The following is a 19,248-nucleotide window of genomic DNA, read 5'->3' on the forward strand; positions in this document are numbered from 1 at the left end:
TCCAAAGCAGATACCCGCACGGCACGCCCAGGCACAGCTGCTCCCAAGAAAACAAGAACCGACAGTGCATTTCAATATAGCACAGCCAGGACTGGCGAGAGGGGCTAACTCTTCTGGTGTGTCCTGACTTCCTTGATCAGCAAGATCTCATGCTCAGTACTGCAAAGAACACAGCAGTACATGCAATTTGTTCATGCTAGCTCTTTGTTGGGGTGTGCTATTGCATCAGAAATAAAGAGCCTTCCCTTTGTCCCTGCAGCACAACCCGCTCACCATCTGCACGGCTTGTTGCAGTTCCAGAGAGTTGCTAGTGCAGACATGGAGATGCCCACTTGGTTTGCAAGGCAGCACCAGGTGTCTTAAAGCCCATGCCACCAAATGGTGGGAACACACGGCACAGCCACCAATGCATGGGGAAAGGCAGCCCCAGCAGAAAGCAAAGCCGGGTAGGGTTCACACAGAGTAGTGGCACGGCTGCTCACAGACACCTCCGCCTACACCAGGCAGTACCTCCCCTCCCCGCTGACTCCTCCCCGAGTACCACCACCATCAGAACACAGGAAGCACCTCTGAGACATTCAAACAGCAATTTTCCTGGGCAGGTACCCAGCCTCTTCTGTCACCAGTAGGGTTTCAGCGCTCACGTTTGTCACAAGACACAGTGATGGGTGACAGGGATGGGAGATGTGATATTTTGAAGTCTTATTGTAATTGCTCAAAACTGAAATACCTTTAAAAACGTGTCTATAGTTCCCCAACATTTTTCTTCCTGTGACCTCCAGACAATTATAAAACGTGAGTGAAACTTCCCATGCAGTGACACAATCCTCAGGACTTAGAGACTTATACTCATCTCCATTCTTCATTCACTGAATCTCTGTGCTCAGTGGCTCATTCATGACCAAATGTTTGCAAGGTCTTTACCGAACAGCAATAAAATTCAAACATATAAGAACACAATGTGCCCAAAATGCACGTGCATGAACACACATGCGAAGAGAAACAAACACAAACACCTTTTTGCACTGAACAAACTGCTTACTGCATCAGCCATCAGCAATACAGTCATGTGGATAAAAATAACATATATATGATTTTTAACAACTGTATATATACACATTAAATATAATGTATATATAATATTTTTAATATATATGAATGTGTGTGTGCGTGTATATATATATATATATATATATACACGTATATATGTGTATATATGAATTCTAGTAATTGTATATATTAATTTTGAGTAAAATAAACCAAATCCTCTTTGAATGAGAATATCCAGATGGACTCAAGGACTTATATGCAGTCAGATCCTTTGCAAGGAGTCCTTGCCCATCACAACGGAGGGGCTGAGCCATCTGCAGGAAGCACTGCTTGCTGTCAGCCTGCAGAGAAAGTCTAACAGCAAGGTGAATACAAGCTGCTCTGGTCTTTTGCTGGAGTGCATACCCATGGAATACACCAAGGCAGAGCCCAGCTAGTTCTCACCCATGCAGGGTGCCAGCAAGCCAGGCTGCCCGTGCCTTCTTGGCACAGCACGGGGCAGCATGGGGACGGCAAGACACAGTGCAGGAGCTTACCTGTTCCAGGTAGCGTTGGAGCAGGCCCGTCGCTGCTGGGTCCCCCGCTCATCCAAGGCTGCCTGCTCTCTCTTGCCCAGATCACTGAGGCTGGGCGAACTCATGAACTTCAACCTGCGAAGAGTCCTCATGGTCAAATGTGTGTTTGCGCGTGGCAGCTACAGATACACCATCCTGTTTACACACACACACGCGCAGCTGGAGCAGCAGCAGCAGCAGCAATGCGAGCAGTTCCCTCCGTTTGCTGTTCAAAAAAGAAACTTAAAAAAAAAAGAAGAGAGAACCAGTCTCTACGGAGCACACCTCTGCCAGCAAGAAAACAAACCTTTAATCAGATCAACTCTGACGTCATGAACTGTGGTTAATAATTTCTCCAGTCCTTTTAAAAAACAAAAGCCGAGCTCCTGGCTGCGGCTTAGGCACTTTGAAGGGGCCCCTATAGCCCGCGGCCCCCAGCACGGGGCTGTTCCCACCCCAGAGCCAGGGCCCAGAGCCCTGGGGCGCTCCACCTGCCCCGGGACCTGCGCTCCCCTGGGGCCCAGCCCTGCCAGCACTGCTCAGCCCGCCTCTCTGCCTTCGTGATGGAAATGAAACTGGAGGACAACAGACACACACACACAGAAGGGAAAAAAAAAAAGAAAGTGAAAAAAAAAACCAACACCCAAGCAACCAATACTGACGCACCGAGAGTTTATTGGAAAGTTTCATAACTGCCTGTGCCCTGCCATGTTACAACACCGCACTCATGTGCTCTCGCTGCCTCACTCGTACAGACATACATACAGTACCGCGGCACCAAAAGAGGTCACATGCAGAACAGCTGCAGGATGGAAACTGGAAGCGTGGTTTTGCTCTTTTGAGGAGTTTTTGGTGAGTCTGATGCCTGGTCTTTCTGTCTCTTCATAGAATAAGGTAGCAGCTGCATGTCTTGGGGCATAGGAAGTTCCTATAGAAGCCCCAGGTGCCTTATCTTCAAAGGAGAAATCTCTCAGAGCACAGCACTGGCGCTGAGGCTGTGCTGCTACAAGATCCCACCACGCTCAGTTTGCTGCCTCTCACTCCAGGTTCTGATCTGTGCCCAGGGGAAGGAGCCAACAGAACTGTGACATCTCCCTCAGAAAGTAAGCAGGCTGCAGCAGAGTGAGTTGCAGTGCAAAGACCGCTCCTGTTGCTGCAAAGCATCTGGTGAGAGCTGCGAGGGCTCCCTTGCAGAGAAGGGGGCTGCAGTACTGATGTTACTTTCTCCTTTTCTATTTTCATCTGTGATAACTTATTGTCTAGATCCAGGCTATAAGTGGATTTCTTTGTGCTCAGATAGTATCTCAAGGCTGTTATTACAGAAGAATTGGTTTTTTGGTGTTTTGTTTTTTTTTTGTTTGTTTGTTTGTTTGTTTTTTATATCATGAGATCTGCCCTCTCTGCATCAGTTATTGAAATATCTTTTTACCTTGCATGAGTTCTAGTAGCACTAGTTTTATCCACTGTTTGGGTCAGTGCTAATCCTCATTGCCCTTCCCAACCCAAAAATCTGAGTACACAAATGAGCACTGCAGCAGACAGCATGTATCACTGCACTCTGGAAGGGACCTCCAGCTCCAAATCTGACTTATGGACAAAGGCACTGCTATTCCTGGTCTCTTCCAGATGTGTGAATCCCTCAGACAAACAAACAACAATCTACTATGTACACAGCCACTAAAGGAAACAAACACAACAATATACTGCTGTATTCTGAGGAATGAGACAAATCAGACACCAAAAATAGGCACGGCAGAACACTGCTTTGTTCACAGAGGATGAAGGACACCCGATTTCTGTGGACAACACAGCCAGCAAGAGCAGGGGAGCATGACTCAGCCTGAGCTTCAGGTGAAGCTTTGGATAAAAGTGCACCTACGCCTTTAAGGGACACAACTAGTTAGACAAACTTGTGGCAATAGGATTCTATCTAATTTCATTTTCCACCTAGCTTGGTTGCTTTTGTGCTGCTCACGTGCTGTGAATTCGATAGGCCTTGCAAATGTTATTATCCTGAATTAAACCTCTGGAATTTTTTAACTCATAAAGCACTGAGTCCCAAGAGAAGAAAAATCATAGAATCATCATAGAATCATAGAGTGGCCTTGGTCGAAAAGGACCACAATGATTATCCAGTTTCAACCCCTGTGTGCAGGGTCGCCAACCACCAGACCAGGCTGCCCAGAGCCACATCCAGCCTGGCCTTGAATGCCTCCAGGGATGGGGCATCCACAACCTCCTTGGGCAACCTGTTCCAGTGTATCACCATCCTCTGTGTGAAAAACTTCCTCCTAATATCTAACCTAAACCTCCCCTGTCTCAGTTTAAATCCATTCTCCCTTGTCCTGTAAAAACAAAAATAAATCTTTTTCTCTCTGTATGCTGAAATGTTGCTCAGCAGCCAGACTGTTTTCATGCTACCCCATCCCTAGCCAGCACTAGACTCAGCATCTATCAAGCAAACAGCACACAGGAAAAGCAGCATTCCAGTTTCCTGAAACATTTCTGATGGTAGTAGCAGAGGGCAGGCTTGGTCTGTGCTTCCTGCTCCTTTCTATGACTCCATCTGATCAAATGTTGACTTACGATAAAATTAATCACTCCCAACAAGTGTTACCTCGCCCATAATGACAAAGCAATACTTCACATTTATATTGTGCTGTACGTCCTGGCACATTTTTGACTTCATGGCATTCATTAATTCAGCCCGAAGAGCTCTGGGTAACTAAGACAGAACACAGGATTCGCACTTCGATATTCCCAGTAAAGAGCAGAAAGGTGAGGTGAACTGCAGGGCCACCCAGAGAACAGGCAGCAGGGATGCCAAGGGAGCCAGGGGCTTGAAGCACTTGGTCCAGCAAAGTTCCCAGGGGATGCTGCAGGGCCATGGTGGCCAGAGGGTGATGCAGGATGGATCTCCTCAGTGGGGCCTGTAGTGCAGCTGCTCCTCTGGAGTTACTTGTGAAGTTGTCACAGTCTGAACACAGTACCCTGTGCTAATGCCATTTTACTTGCAAGAAGCCTGCGGCTCAAAGGTTAAGTGATTTAAACAAAGCCTCAGTGCAGCAGGAAGACCCAGTGGCAGCACCTGCTCCCACACTTTCCCCCAGCATCAAACCAAGCCTGTCTCTACTCAGAGCTGCTTTCTTTCATATGGGGGCCCACACTCCATGGGTGACTGTGGTACATCCCTCAGTCTCCACACTGCCTGAGATGAGGCCTGCAGGCCTCAAACAACACACAGAGACACCAATATATATTGTATATGTATAATGACCCAGCGTAACTCTGCTGATGTGCCTGTAATGCCTGAATCAATCCTGTTGGGAGCTGGGGCTGAAAACACACTAGGAAATCCACAATATATGAAGTCCTTAATAAAGTTGCCAATGCTGTGACCACTGTGGGTCAGCTGTTCTGCTGACAGGTTAGCACTGCAGAAGCAATGGCACAAGCGTGGGGACATAATGAGGAAGAGAATCTGCCATGTCAGCATGCCTCTATTCAGCACAGCCCTGGCAAATAAAAAGCAACTAAGGAAATACAAATTTTAACTGGAGAATATATATATATATATTTCCCCTTCTCTTCAGGGGAAGAGAACAGAAATCTTTACAGCAATCCTGAACAGTGCAAGCTCTGCAAGCAAAGAACGAAGAGGAAGAGTGCACCTATGGCAGCAAGGAGTTAAAAAGCTCCCCATTGCAGTTCTTCATAAAGCACACCACAGAACTCGGGGCATGCCTCAGCACATGCCAAAGCTCAGGAATCAGGCTTTGGAAAAATCACCCTTCTTAAAGGCACAGCACAGAAGAGCAGAGGGAGATGAAGCTGTCAGGAAAAGCAAGAAGAGTGGAAGGGAAAATGAACCTTATGACTCATCAGTTCCTTTGCTACAGTAGCCACATAAAGCTTCTTTATGGTCAGAAAACAAAGAATAAAGAGAAAAAAGAAAGTATAAAACCACATAGGGTCTGTTTACACCCTACTCCCTCCATCCCACTCATTTTGCAGCCCCTGGAGATAAAGGAACTCTCAAGGGCAGTTTCTGCCTGGCATTTTTGAGACTGGTCATAGGACAGCCTCAGCTTTACTGGCTGTTTCTTTTACTGCCCTCATCACAGCCAAGCACTGATTTGTAGGGGGCACCTGGTCTTACTGGGCCCCCTAAGCCTCTGAAACACCTCCTGTGTATCTAAATTATCATGTAGGTTAGGGGAACTAAAGGTAATGTTGCAATCTAAACGAGCACAATGGTCAGATGCTCTCGGTTAAAGGACCTGTGCCAGTATGGCGTTCCATTCACATCCCCTCCAGGCATGGGGTGGGCTTCCAGAGAGCAGATGTGCCCATGTCAGGTTTCACTGTTGCCTACTCACCAAATTCACAACTCATTGCAAACAGCATACATCATACAAGTGATATGAACTCCAAGGGAAGCACACAACTTGACCATTAAATGCAGTCAGCCTTGTAATTTTGATTTAGAAACTGAGGTCTTCAGAGTTCTGATCAATAAGCAAATCAAGTGTTTAAAATACTTTATTACAAGATCATGAGATAGTGAAAAATTAATCTTACAAAGTAACTGAGCTCATAACGCACATGACAATTTTTCTTCCTGAACTCTATGTGAATTCTTTCCTAAATTGCTTATCTTGCATAATTTTAATTGGATCCCAGAACACCATGACCTTGATCCAGCAGCTACAGTATCTCAGTGCTGTCATTTACAGTTATATATGGTACAGTACCTTCCAAATCTGTGAACCCTGGGAGATCGGAACTGTGTGCTGTGCAGGGCTATTTTTCTTCTACCCAAACATTTTTTTATTCAAGGTCTTCCAAGAGGGCTCTGATTGTCTTGGAAGGTCACCAAGATAAAGAACCCACTCTGGTAACTAGCTGAGTTCCTAATAAACTGCACTGCTGGCCAGCAGTTAGTTACAAGTGATATCCTGGTTTCACTATTAGTGTATGAGAACGCAAGCATAGCTGGAAGCACGAAGCATGCCTTGAGATTACTGCCACCTCCTGTGCATAAGTCAGGAAGGTCACTCCAGCACTGAGCAATGCAAGAGACAGCTCTGCAAATGCAGAGGATCTCTGACTCCACTGGTACTGTGTGGCTGTTACTTTAATGGTGCTATAGATCTCTGGAACAAAACTCCCAGCCCTGTAAAAGTCACAAAAGCCTAGTCTTCAGTACAAAGGATTCGTAGAGAAAATTGATCCTTCTCCTTTGGGATCACAAGAATGTTTTTTTTAAATGAAAATCAGCCAGTTTTTAGAGATAACAGAAAATTGTATCATTTGGCTGAATAGTGGACTCTGTACTGTTTAGTGCGGTAGAGCTTTCACGAGGAACTTAAAAATAGTGACCTTGTGCCTTCTTTTCATACACACACGCTGAAACAGCCCCTGCAGACTGAGATACTTGGCCACGGAAACAGCAAGGATACAAAAGGCCTTCCTCACATAAATGCCTGAGCCATCAGGCTTGCTGCTAATAGGGCCAACAGCTTGGAAGCCCACACAGACTGAGATCCCAACTCCTAAACAGAAAGCTGGAAGGACATATTTCAAGCACTGCTCACAGACACTTTGCCAGAGAGCTGGGATCCCAGTTCTGAAAGCCCTGGGACACAGTCCTAGGATGCATGGCTCCTTCATGCAGAAAATCCTAGGCCAAATGGTCCTGGGCTTGCAGCCAGCAGTTGCTTCAGTCTCTTCCTGTGAAAAATGCTTTATTTTGGGAACATCAATGGAAAGGAGGATAAACTGAAGACATCTAATGAATGGAGTTGTGGTCAGTTCCACACTCAAACCTGGGTCTCAGTTCCTTTTAAGATATTTTGGCCTTTGGAAGTAGTCAGGCACCAAATGCCATCAAGCTGATGTTTTCAAGGCAAGAAACATCAGTTGCAGAGGGGAAGACTAGAGGAGAATGCACAGAGCTTTGCCTCACTGAGAAACAGCAGCATCAGCCCACCTTCACTCTTACAAAACAAGCTCTCTTATGTTAGTCCAAGCTCACAAAGCTGCCTGACAACACCAGAAGACCCAAAGGAACAATGCTGTCAGGCTGGGACGTCTCCTCAGCAGTGCATCCCCAAGCACTGCAACCCAGTGGGCCCAGATGCATATGTATAAAACTGCAGGCCAGTGCCCTCTGCCAGGCAGCAGCGTGCTGTGCAGGATAGGCAGCATTATGGAATAGCAGCCAGGATCCTGGCCCACCATGACCCTAACAGCAAGGCTGCAGCCCACTGGGAAGCAACATGTGCCCTCCTGACTGAATATCACCCCTTGGTCATGTTTACAGTTGACCAGAGGCAACTAATGCCCCATGGAGAGGGGCAGTAAGGCAAAAAGCAAAGCAGCTGGGATGGCAACTGTTCTCATTGCTTCTACATGTCACTCCATTTTTGGAGGGCACAGAAATTGCAGGCCCCTCTCTAATAAACACCCCCTTCACTACATCTCGCTTTTGCCCTATTCCCCACATCTCAGCACTGAACTTGGAGGGCAGAATACTTTGATGCTTTTCTTAAGTACTGCTTTTCTTGTTCCAGCCCATTCACCACCAGGGCAACAAACTCTGACCTGCCAGGAAGCCTCAACAGTGGCCACACAGGCTCCTCAATCACCTTCATCAAATCCTCCAGAGAAAGCCCTGGCAGCTCTGCCTGCACAAAGGCTGCAGGAGCAAGCTCACTGTCAGCAGACCTTCAATTTTTGCTCTTCATCTGTTTCCTGCCACAACACACATCCATAAAGGTTTAGTCCCTGCTGTTTTATTTTGGTACTTGCAAACTGTAGGACACCAGACAGGAGATAAATGGAGGCAACCTTTCCCCCCTGCTTTTTCTTTTCATTCTGAAACTCAGAAAAGGTCAGATTTGGATTTAATTCTGTCCTACGCAACATTTTGGCTCGGTTCGTATTTATTCCAAGTGAGTTCACCCATTTCTGCTGTAAAAATAAAAGGTCATGAAACCACCGAGTTCTCTCCCTCCTAAAAGGGGCACTCCCTTCTAGGAAGCAAATCACCAATGAAACCAAGAAGAAGAAAAATTAAGCAAAAAACATATTTTGCTCCTGCTGGGTAGGTGGGACTGTAATCACAGCTGAGTGTAATTAGAAAATGTGTAAGGATGCACTTTGCATCGATTTTTAACCAATTTGGTTGATGAACTCAAGGTAAGAAAATAAAACACCCAACAAACAAGGTTGTCTTTCTGTAGTATTTATTTGTCTATGCAGCACTAGGAGCCAGCTAGTTTTGGAGACTGGAAGAACAGAGGACAGAAAAAGGAAGACTGGATCACTTCATACATAAAATCAATCTATATTAGCTCTCAGCTAACACACACGTTAAGAAGTAACACACAGGTTAAGAAGGAGATAAATGCACGCATATGTGTGTGTGTGGTATGTGTCACTTTATTGGTCGTTTAGCGATTAACTCCATTTTTTTTCAGCTGAATAACTGGAGGAATGAGAGCATCCAGAATCGAACTTTTAGCTCTGACTGACATAAGCAGCTTTTCAAAGCAAGGTTTTTGGTTCATTGACTCCACTTGAGTTTTCTTGCTTTGTTTAGTACATGAATTTACCGTGTCATTTGAAATGTAAACATATCTGAACTTATTCTGCTGGAATAAGACAGCATTTTTCTGTGTTCATTTTACTGTAACACACTGCTTCCCAGCCATCCTTTCCAACAGAAAATTGTCTTGGTTCAAATGTTCTAAAGAATTTCTGGAAAGGCAAAATGCCTTCCAACACTATTTGAAGAACTCAGTGGTAATGAAAAAAGGTACAGGATCCTAAATGTCTGAAGGATGAATCCTTAATGCTGTGCAACTTTCCCTATGAGAGGGCCTAAACTTTTGTTAACAGCTGCTGTGTTAAATCCTAGTTAAGATGTTGAATGAAACCATGACAAGTATCCACTTGCATTTATCTACATATTTCTACTATTTTATTAAGAACTGCTGTCTCATCAAAGTCAAATGCTGAAACAGTTGAAGTCTCAACTCAGCTCAACAACAACAACAAATTCCTAAAGGTAATAAATGTAAGATTCCAGCTGTTGCATAGGCAATGCTTTTATTTTAGATACAGTTAGATAGGTACACCAATAGATTGAATATCTGTGCATTTATGTGCACTTTACTATGTCAACACATCCTATCAAGCTATTTGAAACTACTGAGGTAGGACATGCCTGTTCTCTCCTCTGACTGCAAAGAGAAGGTAACATGAATCATTCAAGTACAGATAAGGTATTCCAAGCTGTAAATATATAAAATTAGAGGAGATGAATTTCACTCCCATCTCTTACTGCCTCAATAAATGAAAATAATGCCAGATTCTCCTCTTTTTAGTGAAAGAGGAGGGAAAATAAAAGGCACAAACGAAGCTACAACTTTACTAGGAACTTCTCATTATACTAATTATAAAAGGACTGGTTTCTCTCTCCTTCTAAGCACAGCAAATACATCACCATGTTGTTAGGCTTGTCATGTCAAGAATTCTGCACATGCTGGATTTGAAGCATAGGATACTTCCACTGACTCCTATGGGACTGTACACATCCAGAAAGTTAAACGAATGCACAAACATTTACAATGGCCATGGCTCACAAATGTAAACTAATGGGGTCCTGAAATGTTACATGTGTGCTTCCTATAGTCTCCGCAACAACAGAACCAGAATCCTAAGACATTTAAATTATACCAAAAGAGTAAGTAATAAATACAGCTGTTAAAAAATGCATGCTGTTGAATTATCGAATTGGAGTACAATGCTACTCTTAAAGCTGTATGCATCACTTAAAGTCTTGTATGTTGCCAGCAAGTGAGAAGTTACGGCTTTTGCAGTGAAAAAAAGTAAGCGGGGTTACAGTAGGCAGGCACTGTTTGTTAATGAAGCACTGGTACTTCAGTTAGCAAACATTCTCTCAGGGTGCTGGTGAGTTGCTCGAGGCACTATGTCTATGATTGCCTTGCATGGTGGGAACTCCAATCAACCTGTCTATCACAGTAAGGTTACAGATTGCACAGTGTTTCATAAACAAGTTTACAGCCGAAAAAAAACCAACATGCAATTTCTGTACTAGGAACAGAAGCCACGTGAGTGTGCAATTGTTTGTTCTGAGATGCAGATATGTACAATAGCAAGAAAAAGAAGTTTAACAGTGAACAAACCAAAGATGGAGACTTTGCTGCATTTTATTAAAACCATGTCAGTTAAGGGTGAGGTCGGTATTCAGTTCTGTTTGCAATGACTGAATCCTCCTAGAAGCAATATTTGGAGGTGCTTATGGGAAAACTCATGTTTAATAGCAGATCAGTTGGTAGATTACTAACTTACTACACAGCAGGAGTGGGTACTTGCTTTTGAGAAGGCTGCAAAGTGTCTGGGGAAATGGAGGCTGAGGGGAGACCTTATCGCCCTCTTCCAGTATCTGAAAGGTTCTTACAGTGAGAGTGGGGCAGGTCTCTTCTCACTAGTGACAAGTGACAGGACGAGGGGAAATGGCCTCAAGTTGCGCCAGGGCAAGTTTAGGTTGGATATTAGGAAGAACTTCTTTACTGAATGGGTATTTAGGTACTGGAATAGGCTCCCCAGGGAGGTGGTTGAATCGCCATCCCTGGATGTGTTTAAGAGCCGTTTGGATGTGGTACTTAGGGATATGATTTAGTGTAGGGTTTTTAGAGTTAGGGTACTGGTTAGACTGCGATTGGACTTGATGATCTTCAAGGTCTTTTCCAATCTTGGTAATTCTATGATTCTATGAAAGTGCCGGGGCAGAAATTTCCTGAGCACACTTGAAATACTATGGGTATAGGTTATAACCAAGGAATACTCTGATACTTCTCTTAGCGTTTCCATAGGTATTCAGAGTAATGCCCGCATGCACACTTTTCATGGCCTGAGATCCATCACAACTGCCAAGTTGCCCTCTCTGCTATTTGTGCCCCTAATTTTCTTCTCAAGGAATATGTAAAAACACCCTGAAAATCCTTGGAAAACAGGTGCAACATGAGGGAAAATGATTTATTTCCCAGCAGAGCTGCAGGAGGCATCATTACCATGCTACCCTGGTAGCCTGAAATAAGATATGGTAACCAGTGTAGCAAAATCTACCCTTATTCCTCTGTAATGGAGTTATATGGAGTAGGCATTCCCACCCTTTAGGAGTTGATAGAAATTTGGAAGAAAGTGTGCCCAGTAAATCAAAATCGAAGTTTTAAAGAGCAAACCCTTTATAAAACACTTCTTGGCTTAAAAATCACATAAAAAGAAAAAAAAGAAAAAGAAAAAAAAAAACAACCAACCCAAACAACAAAAACCTGAAGTAATGGCAGTTTAACTCCTGCAGCTCAGTGATAAACTAAATAATTATCCAAGAGGAAATGACTTCCTAAATATGATCGGAAAGAAAACTTTTTTGCAGGAAGAAACTGGTGATTGCTTTCCAAGAACATTTAAAAGTTGCTTTAAAAAAATAGAAACTGCCGTATGTAATATTTTGAAGTCTACAAATATTAAAGAAAAACAGAACAACCTCAAGGACAGATTAAGAACATTTACTTTCCTTTCACATAAACACACACACACACACTCCCATACAAGCTCTCCATTTGTGACTGATGTTTACTGAACATTATTTCAATAAATCTGTAAAATGTCTTCCCTTCTGATTCAAAAACTTCGACCCTCAAATGCAAACCCAGTTCTAGCACTGATCATTCAGGAATCTGAGATGGCTGTGCCCAAGCACCTCTGCAGAAACAGCTGCTGCTGTTTAAGATACTACTACTACGCAGCTGTTTGGTGCTGCTTCTCACCCCACCCACACTTACATATATATATATCTATCTATATATACATCAATTGCATATAGGTCATTTGGGAATTCCTTGCACACTTCAGTGCACAGGGAACGGGGTGGTGTAATCTGCTTCTGCAGTGGTTGTCTGGCTGTGCCCTTGGTGAGCAGGATCTGACTCATTCAGCTCATGGCTGCCGTGGTGGGTAACGTTGGAGCTTTTGCACCACCCATGCTGACTCTCTATTTCAAGGTTTTCTTCCCAAGGAATTATTTAGAGGCTCCTCTCAGAGAGCAGAAATTAAAACAATTTTCAATACTTCTTGCTCATAGCCCTTATTCAGCTGTAAGCAGATTCACAACAGAAAGTTCATGCAAGCCATTTTTTAAGCTGCATAAAGCTAGACGGATAGACTGACAGACACAAGCTGATGTTGAAAGATCACAGAAAACTGCATCATCATACAAGTTGATCTGAATAGCAACAAAACACAGTAGGATCTGCATGACATATTGGAAGGGAGATGCTAACTCTACTCTGTCCAACAAAAGGAACTCTATAGGTACCCAAAACTAGAAACATTTTCCCACTGCAGAGAGCGTTGCAGGAACTTTTGCTTACCTGCTGAAGGGAGAAGAAAACAGGACTGAATAACTGATAGTGAAGACTCTGTAGCAGCTTTCCAAGAATCACATGAAAACTCTTGACAGGTGATAGAATTTGGTTAAAAAATTCATCCCCTTGTAAAATAGGCAGCTCTGCAATAAAGAGATGAACAAAAAGTAGCATTGCACGTGCTGTTATTCTAGGAATTGTTTCTCTATCGTGCACTAATAACCTCACACACAATACAAACAGAAGTGAAACAACTGTGATACACACAGAAGTGAAACAACTGCAATATTCAGCTGCTACACATATCATCATCATCACTGATACAACTAAACATTTCTTTGATTTTCCTTTCCGTGATTCATATTCATTAAGAGGGAACCAACTCATTGACACCAGTGCTAGGAGCTGCACTTATCACCAAACTGAACAAGCCACTTTCCATTAGCACATACACAACAAGCAGTTCTGTGTCCCAAAACAAAAGAAAGCTTTGAAATAAGCTTCATAGTCTTCAGTGTTCCCCTTTGGAGAGAAGCTGTCCTGTAAGACCCGGAAAAGTCTTAAATGCCTCATTTAAAAATAATGGAAATTCTCTCCTTATGGCTTCAAATAAAGGCTGCGATGTACCAAAAATACTAAAAAAAAAAATAATAAAAATCCGCATATACACAGACACAGCGCACACACACACATTCTGAGTTTGGTTCTTCATCACCTTGTGTGTAGCACAGTCACTTAAACCAGCTCCACCACACTGCTAAACGTAAGCCAGAACGTACAAAATTCCTTCTCAACCCGGTTTATCTTAGGCACAAAACAGCCCAGCTTTAGTTTTCTAGCATCGCATACACACTTTGTAACTAACTTCTGTGTTTAAAAAAGTTGTACTCTAAGATTAATCTTTTGTGCCTTTGAAGGAACTAAATAGTCATAGAATCATAGAACGACCTTGGTTGAAAAGGACCACAATGATTGTCCAGTTTCAACCCCCCTGCTATGTGCAGGGTCACCAACAACCAGACCAGGCTGCCCAGAGCCACATCCAGCCTGGCCTTGAATGCCTCCAGGGATGGGGCATCCACAACCTCCTTGGGCAACCTGTTCCAGTGTATCACCACCCTCTGGGGGAAAAACTTCCTCCTAATATCTAACCTAAACCTCCCCTGTCTCAGTTTAAAACCATTCCCCCTTGTCCTATCACTATCTACCCATCCTTAATCCTTAATCACCTCATATTCCTGCCTTCTGTCTGCTCTAGGGGTGTGCTTCACTCTTTTACCACTTATTTTAGTCCAAGTCAGAGGTGTTAGTTTAAATAACTGCACAAAGCCAGGGGTTTTACACTGCAGTGTATTAAGGAGTGCACACTCAAGCAGCTCAGTACACAGTTTGCAGAACACGAGAAATTATCTAAGCTTGTAGGCTACAGAGCCAGGAAGTGGCATTCTGAGTACATGGGGGACAAGGCAGAGAAACCAGCCTTTTCAGCAACACTCATACATACTAAAGATGACAAATAATGAACACATTTCATGTGAGATATTTCAAGTAAACACCTAAAAAAGGTAAAAACACCATACACTGCTTATGAACATCCTATGCCAACAAAACTCCTGCAGACATAGACAGGTGTTGTCCAAATACATGAAAAAATGCTGTAAGCAAAGGAAGCTGTATTAGGGCAGAATTTTCTTGGTACGACTGGCTTTGTACTAGGAGCACCTGCCAAAACTGCCAGAGCGGTCAGGACACAGAGGTCCTTCAACACCATAAACAGCTCAGCTCTGCTGAAAGTGGATGTCATCAAAGCACCTACCTAAAATAACAGGTGTTGCCATGAATTTTGGCTTTATTTCCAGCCTGCTTTAAAGACGAATTGAATATATATATATATTTATCTCCTTTCTAATTTAATGTATATGAGAATTCCCACTGAGATTGGACAGAAAGTGCAATAAGAGCTATTTGGCTCGCAGATTAGATGCTTATGGTTATGAAGTACCCTTGTGCATGGAGATTCTGCTTTGACATTTCAGTGCCAGCAAGTAATAACATCTTCCACTTTGCCTATAACCTGTGGTAATTTGATTAGCTGGAATAACAAACCAACACCATACTGCAGTTTTTCAGGATTATGGGGAAGGGAGAACTTCAAGGCAAAAATCCTCAGCCATTTTTACTGCAATTGACCTCAATTTGATGATCCAAGCTCAGCCAATCCTTAAATGTATGAAGCATCACTTCTTTTCAAACCTGTGATATCCTGTACATTTCCACCTATTTGTAGGTTTGGAGGAAATGGAAAATGAGAATGTATGAGGAAAAGAAACAAATAGACAGATCAGCCCACAGTGCTGTAGTATGGAAGTAGGTCATTTTAACTAAGTGTATTTCTCACACCATTGGAGCAGCCAGTGTGTTATTTGGGCAAGTAGAGCTGCTCGGGAATCCATACAGCCTTTTGTTACCAAGCACTGACACCATGCAGGTGAGTTTTAGAATCATTTTTGTTTTCTAAGGCACAGCACCACTTACAGGCCCTCAAGCCCTGCTACAGGGAAAGCAGCAATAAAAATCCTTGAGGGCAATCACTGTGGATGACCCTAAACACTTTTGCAGACACAGCCATCACTTAGCAGTTTTAGGGCCTGAGATCACCCAGTCAGCACAGAAGGAAACTTGAGCCCAGGGGAGTGCAGATCCCAGAGCACACTCACAGGTGCAGTACAAACATGGACTAATGTAACTGCCCTCCTTATCCACACGGCTAGCTTATGTGTGAGTGTGGGTGAAACTCATTCTTTTCAAACAACAGGAACTTGTTTGGCCAAAGGAATGCCGGCTCCTACTCAGGACTGACAACAGGGGCTGCAGTAAATCCCTATTTCAGTTGAGCTGACACAGTTGCCCAGTGATGCCCCTGCATAGCCAGCTGAGGAATCAGTCACGGACCAATTTGTGATATTATCATGCACGTCATTCAACTCAGCTATGAGTGACTGTCAGATAACCCCCAACATTTCAATAACTGCAGTATGCGAGGTGCAAGCCAAGAACTAACGTGCTGGATGATTGTAACTAAACTATAACCAGCCAGGCATGATCAAGGTCTGCTGCCTGAAAACCCACAGCAGCAGCATTAAAGGCCTTCTGCTGGAAGATGTTCTGACTGCACTGGCCAGGAGAAACACTGGTGGCTGGAAATGCAAAGGTTGGGTCACTGCTTCAGGTCTGTAAGCTCAGCTAAATCGACCAGAAGTGAGGAAATAAGTGCATGGAATGAAGCAAGAAGGCACTGATATAAAAATACAGTTTGTACTCTCTGCTTTATCCATGTGTGGGTTTTTTTTTGGTGTTGGATAAGCAGCATTTCAGACTATGAAGCAAGTGGCATTTGTGCTCTCAACATTCCCTTCCTTGGCTATTTAACAAGCCAGCATACAGCTGGTTCCAAGCATCCAAACTGCACGGTTCAACATATGCTATAGCTGCTACCCAGGCACCCTCACTCGCTGGTTTTTTTTTCAGACTAATGCAGGATTTGTAGGTTAAAATTATGTGTGTATTTCTTTTTGCCAGAGATTAACAGATATCTGTACTTCCTCTGTACTTTAATTCAAGATTAATTTTTTAAAGGGAAAAAAATGTCACTTTAATCAAGCTAAAATTCAAGCCACAAATTCAAATTATAACAGAAGGCTGAATTATGATGAATTCTGGCTACAGAAATCAACAGGAAAACCCTTGTTGACTTTCCCTGGGGCAATGCTGTACCCCAGACAAATAATGATTGTTTTTAATACTGACTTCTTGTAGCTGAAATCTTTTTGCTGACCATCTGTTTCTGTTCCATGTATCTCTCTGAGTTTTCAGCTGCACTAGCGACAATCTGCTTGTGCATCTCCGAGGACATCAAGCTTTCAAAGACAGAAACCCAAAAGGAATAACTATTCCTCAAAACCCTTGGTGTTACCTTTATAAGAAGTTGGAGGAAAAGTTGTAGAAAGCTCTGCACCAAAATGTGTCAAATTTTATTCCATGGAGACAAAGAAAAAGCTAGAATGTGTACCAAGAGCAAGAACAAAATTTAAGGGGCTATTAGTAGAATTAACCTAGTCCAAAAACACCAAAAGATGTCCTCTCTTTCCTTAGATTATAACATTCTCTACCCTCAAAACTCCTAATTAAAGCCTCTTTCATTCTTTGTTTGCCATCCATTGAACCTTAAGCACAAACAGCACAGACCCAAGTGGTGTTTTCATGGGGTTCTGGCTGTTACAAATGGGACCAATTCCACTGGAAACGAGCCAGACTGCTGAAATTGAGCTGTGCAGTAAATCCCTTGATTTGTTACCCAATAACGCAAATGTTTCATCGATGTTACTTAAGCAAAAACATTTCATAAGTAGAGCTGAAAATGCAACTGCACCACTGCCAGTGTTCTCACGCTGCCGGTGAGAGTTGCATCACAGAGTTAAAACAGCATCACATTTGTGAAGAGGTGACTGCCACGTGACAAGACAGTCCAAAAAAACCACAACCCAACAGCAGTGCTTCTCAAGATCATAAATGGCCCTGCAGACTGCCATTCAGGCAAGGTCCAACATTTGCCTCAAAGAAGAGAGGCACTCTGCTTCAGCTTTTTAGTAAAGCATTCTTTATTCATCTCCATCCTCATTCCTAAACACTGCAGTGAGGTGGAAAAGCAAAGGAGGGACATTTTCATTTCCCTCAGCTATTCGTAAGCCATTCTGCCCACAGCCCACCTCACCATGGCACCCCTGCAAACCCCATGCTCAGCCTCCAGCTGCAGAAGTGCCAGAGCACATTTATAGCAGCTGCTCCTGAAGCACATGCAAAAAACATCCACAGCAAAAAGCAGCTTCCTATGAGAACAACAGCAGGCCTCTATGGAGGGATTAAGAGACTGATAGATCCCAGACAACTGAGAGTCAGCAGCAGCTAAGAGGAACAAATCACTCCCTTCTCATCCAACTCATGGCTTCTGGCAATGAACAAGCATTGGAAGAAGCAAAAGGAGAGGCAGAGAGAGCAGAACAGAGCCAAAAGTCATTTTCAATGCAGAATCTGCATAGGAAAAAAAGAATGACAAGGTCATGACCTGTGATCGCCCTTGACAACTTTACTTCTCTCTTTTCACAAATCTGTAAACTAAGTTTTCCACTAGTGAGGGCAATATACCTGGATAGCAGAGTGTAAAATAGCATCAGAAGGAAATTGACTGGATCTCAGATGGCTTTATCCTTCCTACTGAAACTAGCCAGAGGCTGGATGTGCTGCAGCTGTGTCAGGACAGGGTGTGGTATAGAGAGGTGCTCAGGCTCAGGAAGGGACACTTGCCAGTGACTCTATGATCATCAGTAACACCATGTGAGGAAAACCAGAAATAGCGCAGTGCTTATTTTACTTTTTCTACATTAGGTACATGAGGTTTGTTTTTTTTATTGCCACAAACAAACACTGGGTCAAAAAAACAGGGTTTTTTGAGACCTCCCTGAAGAGTGTGTGGCTCCAGGAAAGAGGTGGACTCCTCATATCTGAAATGTCAAGGAATGTATCCAAAGCTATTCTCAGAAGCACAAACACACCCTGAGTATTTACATTTAGTTCCTAGTATTCACCACCTTGAAGGCCATATGTGCCTGTTTTCGAGGTCTCCACAGTAGTAAATACAAAATACAGCTTCACAAAGGCCCGGGAACATGTCCAGAGAAGGACAACAAAACTGGTGAGGGGTCTGGAGCACAAATCTTATGAGGAGCAGCTGAGGGAGATGGGATTGTTCAGTCTCAAGAAGAGGAGGCTCAGGGGAGACCTCACTGCACTCTACAACTTCCTGAAGGGAGGTAGTGATGAGGAAGGGCTCGGTCTCTTCTGCCAGGCAACAAACAGGACCCAAGGAAATAGCCGCAAGGTGTACCAGAGGAGATTTGGGTTAGATATAAGGGAAAACTTTTCCTCTCAGAGAGTGGTCAGGCACTGGAATGGCTGCCCAGGGAGGTGGTGGAGTTGCCATCCCCAGCAGTGTTCAAGAGACATCTGGATGAGGAGTTATGAGATATGGTTTAGTGGCTTGTGGTATTACAGGCCTCCAGGACCTGGAGCTCTCTGCACAGCCCCCATGGCCATCTCCACTGGGTGAGAAGAGTGCAATCAGCTGAGCA

At 43.6% G+C, this 19,248-nt stretch overlaps 1 protein-coding gene and 1 long non-coding RNA gene across 21 annotated transcripts in view; one reads left to right on the forward strand and one right to left on the reverse strand.

Annotated features, from left to right (window-relative positions):
- PRR5 (proline rich 5) overlaps window positions 1-19,248 on the reverse strand; it is a 69,367-nt gene that overhangs the window by 38,481 nt on the left and 11,638 nt on the right. For 7 of the 19 annotated variants that reach the window (XM_015870282.2, XM_085544006.1, XM_015870290.2 and 4 more), the window contains 2 exons: window positions 13,070-13,206; window positions 1,587-1,700 (listed from right to left, as the gene is read on the reverse strand). In XM_015870282.2, coding sequence (XP_015725768.1) covers window positions 1,587-1,690 — 104 coding nt within the window. In that variant the 5' untranslated portion in view covers window positions 1,691-1,700; window positions 13,070-13,206. Of the gene's footprint in view, window positions 1-1,586; window positions 1,847-13,069; window positions 13,207-19,248 lie in introns of all 19 variants that reach the window. The other 12 variants (XM_015870254.2, XM_085543986.1, XM_015870261.3 and 9 more) reach the window with 3 other exon arrangements.
- On the forward strand, window positions 2,112-8,835 carry LOC146762508 (uncharacterized). 2 transcript variants are annotated; one of them, XR_014944970.1, is made up of 3 exons: window positions 2,319-2,456; window positions 2,651-2,771; window positions 8,180-8,835. It is a non-coding gene; the product is annotated as an uncharacterized LOC146762508 (long non-coding RNA). The 2 variants fall into 2 exon arrangements; XR_014944968.1 differs by lacking the exon at window positions 8,180-8,835 and having other exon boundaries at window positions 2,112-2,456; window positions 2,651-3,992.

The sequence above is a fragment of the Coturnix japonica genome, chromosome 1, assembly GCF_054131305.1.
Source record: "Coturnix japonica strain WE chromosome 1, WE-NBRP24, whole genome shotgun sequence".
Taxonomy (NCBI): domain Eukaryota; kingdom Metazoa; phylum Chordata; class Aves; order Galliformes; family Phasianidae; genus Coturnix; species Coturnix japonica.